At 46.5% G+C, this 5,020-nt stretch overlaps 1 protein-coding gene across 1 annotated transcript; it reads right to left on the reverse strand.

Moving 5' to 3' along the window:
- Positions 1-218: 218 nt before the first annotated feature.
- kcnj13 (potassium inwardly rectifying channel subfamily J member 13) lies at positions 219-3,457 on the reverse strand (the record flags this gene model as incomplete). The annotated part of the gene is made up of 2 exons (XM_080771740.1): positions 219-805; positions 2,941-3,457. 2 exons carry the CDS (start codon positions 3,455-3,457, stop codon positions 219-221), a joined length of 1,104 nt encoding a protein of 367 aa, XP_080627866.1.
- Between the last annotated feature and the right edge of the window lie 1,563 nt (positions 3,458-5,020).

A 5,020-nucleotide genomic window follows, 5' to 3' on the forward strand; every position in this document is an offset into this window, starting at 1 on the left:
CCAGGTTATATGGATTCCCGGTTCTTCATTGCTTTGACAGTTTACCTTCCTCTATATCAGGGGTGTCAAACTGGTGATCCGCGGGCCGCATGCGGCCCACAACGTCGTCTTCTGTGACCCCAATGACCATATAGAGTCTATATGGTCATTGGGGGCCACGCACCCCACCACCACCCCACCCCACCCCCTCCCCCCTTTCTGCCCCTCCCCCCACCACATTACTCCATCCTGTCGCTGCTTCCGTCGCCATTGATCTGCACCACGCAGTCCTTGTCCAGCGGCTCCTTGGCGTGCATGGTGTCAAACTGTTCGCAGTTCACCGTGTAGCGCCCGCGCACGTCCAGCCCCATGGCGGGCACGAAGAGCCGGTCGAACTGGATCTCCTGGCGCAGGTAGGACGTCCTCTTCTGGCAGGAGTCGCCCGTGCCCTCCTGCGAGGCGGACAGGAACACCACCAGCTCGAAGTGGTTGGCGGCGCCGGAGCCGCCCTCGCACAGCGCCGGGTAGAGCGGGCTGCGGCGGTCCAGCGGGTGGTAGAAGGTGAGCGGGAAGACGAAGAAGGGGCAGGGCCGGGGGCCCAGGCGGTCCAGGTGGAAGTCCAGCGAGGTCTGGTGCAGCACCTGGCCGTCGAACTCCTCGTAGAGCACGCCGCTCACCTTCACGTCCACCAGGGGGCGGTGGAGCACGTTGGTGGCGCGGAACATCAGGCAGGGCATGCCCTGCTGCGTGCCCACCACCGCCTGGGGGCTGAACTGGATGGCGCCCGCGCGCTTCTGGGGGCGGGCGATCTTGGCCACGAACGCACCTGGGAATGAATGGAAGATGTATACTGTTGAGTTAACCATCTGTCCATTGTACCAAGACATCAGAGACACATACTTCCCACAGATTACAACCACACACAGAGATTTTGAAAACATGACCAATGACAAAAAACTCCCATATCTGCTGGGCGAAGTACAACAATGTGCAAACACAGCAGCAAGATTTGTGAGTTGCTGTGATAGGAGAAGGATATCAAATGGAACACAACCACCCTAAAGACTAATCATTGTGTATATTCCTGCACTATACCTGCATCGAGTGATCTTGGTACATAGAAGTTGATCTATTGAAGATTGTGACCTTCAAAGTACATCATTTTTGTTTTGATTGTATTGCTGTATTGTTGTATTGTTCTTTCTTCTTTGGCAATGTAAACGTATGTTTTCTCATGCCAATAAAGCCCTTTGAATTGAATTGAATTGAATTGAATTGAATTGAATTGAGTTAAAAGTAAAACTCGTAAATGGAGCATGGATCTTCTACAAGACACCTCAGACCTCAGACAACTACATCTCCCAGAGTGCATCAGCTGCAAGATGGCTGCTGGTGGTGGTGACACTCAAACAACAAACAAACAAGCAAGCTGAAGGTCGATCTACCCGAGAGCTCTACCCCCTAAGACGCCAATGGTCGGTTATGTTCTACTTATTCTACTGTTTTATTCTACTTCTACTTTATGCTTCCGGCTTAATGTGGTTAAAAATCTGGCCTTAATGGGCTAATGTCTGTAGATTAAGTTCAGTTTGGAACTTTCAGTATAGCCTCAATTTGTTTGAGTTTAAATTAAATTAAATTTAAATTTATGTTTACTAACTTAAAAGACTACAAAAATGTGAATCTATATGATTTACCATGTTTAAAGGTATGTCAAATGCCTATGTTACTTGGAGCTGATCTACAAGCTCAAAGTTCAGTTTTCCCTTTAGAACATTAACTATGTTTAAATTTATGATGAATTGAATATGGTGTAAACTGTAAACAGGCGTAATACTTTATGGTGTCGTCCACTCACAGTTGACACAGTTTTTTTGTATTGAGTTGTACTTGAAATGTATACTGTAATTATGTAAACTGTTAATAAATACTTCAATCAATCAAAACTTAAATTAAGCTGATGGAATCTTTGTGGAATATGATGACCTGTTTCAGTTTTCAGAGGCTCATTCGTGAGGAAACATATGTTTCATGCCAAAATCTATGTATTTTTTTGGTTTTCATTTATCAGTTGGAAACTTTTTTTTCTTTTTCTTTGTCTAATGGACAGCAGATGAGGGCAGACTTATAAACTAATAAATAAAATTCATGGATTCCCTGGAGATAGTGAAGCAAATAGGGAAAGTCCACAATCGTATAATATGAATCGATGCTTACTGAACTTTTTATCTCAGCATCAACAAACTTGGTTCAGTTGCTGAGAACTAATATGTATAACTAACTATACAGTAGCCGACTTAGCAATCATTGGAAAAAATGAATCTCTCCTTTCAGCTTGCAGCATATTAATAAACATAAAGATCACACCTGTGTGGTGTGAAGTGAATCATCGTACATCATCATCATCAAGAATGGTGGCCTCTTATTGGCCAAGGGTTCCGCACCGACAGACATATGCCGATTTGCTCAGACACATTATGACGTAAAGTCTCCATCCATTGTCAATGGCATTTAATGTTTGTGTTCAGAACTTCAGACAGAATCCACACTATAGCTGTTTATAGCACCCCTTCAAAAATGTATGACATAAAGTTCAAGCAGATTGCAGTTTCAGAAATTATTTGGAAAGATAACTGGAATTAATTTGAATTCTTCATCATTTGAAGATGCAAAACATCATTTCAGTTTCTGTGAAAAGACGTTTCACTTTAAGATCGCTGGTTCTCAAACCCTTTTCATGTCAAAGACCTCCAATAACCCTGAGAAGAGCATGCAAAATGGAACCAAATGGACTCGTTCGTATACAGAAGATCCATTTGTACACGTTCAAGAGTTACAGACCCGTAAGGGTCCATTTGGAGCCCCTTCAAGGTCACTTGGAGAACAGTATACTGTTATCATAAGTCGGGTGTCAACGGAGAGGACAACATCAAAAGGAAAAGCTTAAACGCGTTGTTGTACCTGTGATGAAAGCCTCCAGCATGAGCCCCAGCAGCATCTGCACGGCCAGCAGAGCGATGGCGCTCGGGCAGTCCCCGCTGGGGAACATGGTGCCGTAGCCGATGGTCAGCTGAGTCTCCAGGGAGAAGGAGAAGGCGGCCGTGAAGCTGGTGATGTGCTTGACGCACACCACATGTCCCTCGGGCGGAGCGTCGTGATCCAGCACGGCCAGGTCCCCGTTGAGGTGCGCCAGCAGGTACCACAGGCAGGCAAAGAGCAGCCAGTGGGCCAGGAAGGAGGCGCAGAAGGCCAGCAGAACCCAGCGCCAGCGCAGGCCCACCACCGCGCCCCAGAGGTCGTGGAGGGCCAGCAGCCACGTCCGGGCCGAGGACCAGGGCCACTGTCCCGCGGCGGGGAGGGGCGCGTGCAGGGTGCAGTGGCCGTCCTTGGTCACCAGGCGCTGGCGCTTCGGCACGGACAGGAGAGGCGACTTGGACGCTTTGCCTCCCAGGTTATGGTTGTTGGACTTGGTCGACATGGTGGTGACGCACGGGTCTCCGCGGGAGCAGATGAAGGTGACAGCGGTCTATACGGGGAAAAAAACGTAAAGACACCATATGTTATTGTTATTATTACTACGAGACTTCACGGCTTTGTTTGATTGAGGCACGAGCAGCAAATCAAATTTGGATTCCAAAGTTTGAGCTCCATAGTTTCATGCTCATAGGTCAACAGTCATTCTGACTGCCAGATGTATGTGAAAAGTCCTCCTGACAGCCTTCAACAGGCAGACAGCTAGAGTCTTGTCCCCTCCACAGTTTCCAGTTCTAAGTCAATATTGTTGCCAGGAGATTAGAGGCGGGCGCGGCGGGGAATCTGTCTGTGTAACACAGCGACATGCAGAGTAGGAATGTGTCTTTCACCAGTGGGGAGTTGCAGATTTGCTGCACTATGCTTGTATGTCTTATACTACTTTATCCTGTTTTGCTAGTAACAGTATACATTTAAACATATTTTTTATGTACAGTATATGATGCAACTTAAATACAAGTAAAATGGACAAAGTATAACACCTTCAACTTTGCAGATTTACATAAGAGTGGAAAATGGTGTCTGAGGGGATGGGTAGAACACCGGCCTCAGAGCAGACTATACACGACGACGCAGCTAATAAGATGCTTTTATTAGCTTTGTTTTGTCTTTGTGCCAATTGTAATGGCTTTAAAAAAACCACAATACATTGTGAAGCAGGAGTAATATCATATTGTGCATCGATAACTGATGGTTTCTTGTCCCAATAGAGGCCTCATAACGGCATGACCGTTATGAGGCCTCGTCTCCAAACGTTGTGGGGAAACCTTGTGTTTGGTTTGGTCCTTTTTGTCCATTGATGCCGCGAGTCGTTAAAACACAAATAACTCAATGGGCTACTACTACTACTAAATGTAGACAAAGATCAGACAAAATGGGCTGTGTAAAATTGAAGTGTCAACTACCCAGAATCCCGAGTCCCCGAGTATTGCTGGAGGTAAGAAACACTGCAGACTGACTATAGGCATGCTTTGGTCTGCCAAAGTTATATAGCTCACAAAGAAGGGTCTTTGTCTTTGGAGCTGGGAGATCCCACCAGTCTGAGTCATTATAGGTTGGTGGTGGTGGTGGTGATCAGTAAGGTGGTCTCATGAGGGTCATGTGCTGAGCTGGGGGTTGATTACGACCACAAACATTATCAGATAATATAGGCAAGCAGTTCAACAATCAATTCAAACATAGTGGTGTGTGTGTGTGTGTGTGTGTGTGTGTGTGTGTGTGTGTGTGTGTGTGTGTGTGTGTGTGTGTGTGTGTGTGTGTGTGTGTGTGTGTGTGTGTGTGTGTGTGCACGCGCGCGTACACACGCTCACACGTGTGCGTGTGAGAGATCTTTGGGTAACATTTTTACTTGTCTTGTGTTGATCATTGGGACACAGTGATGACTGGTTAACTATTTCCCCTCTACTATCCTATCCTGCCAGTACATTTCCTAACATGTTAAGTTATTGATTATATATTCTTTTGATCACAAAGGAGGATCATGGACGACGCGCACGTCCGAGCTCTTATG

The sequence above is a fragment of the Protomyctophum bolini genome, assembly GCF_963924005.1.
Source record: "Protomyctophum bolini genome assembly, chromosome: 9".
Lineage (NCBI taxonomy): Eukaryota > Metazoa > Chordata > Actinopteri > Myctophiformes > Myctophidae > Protomyctophum > Protomyctophum bolini.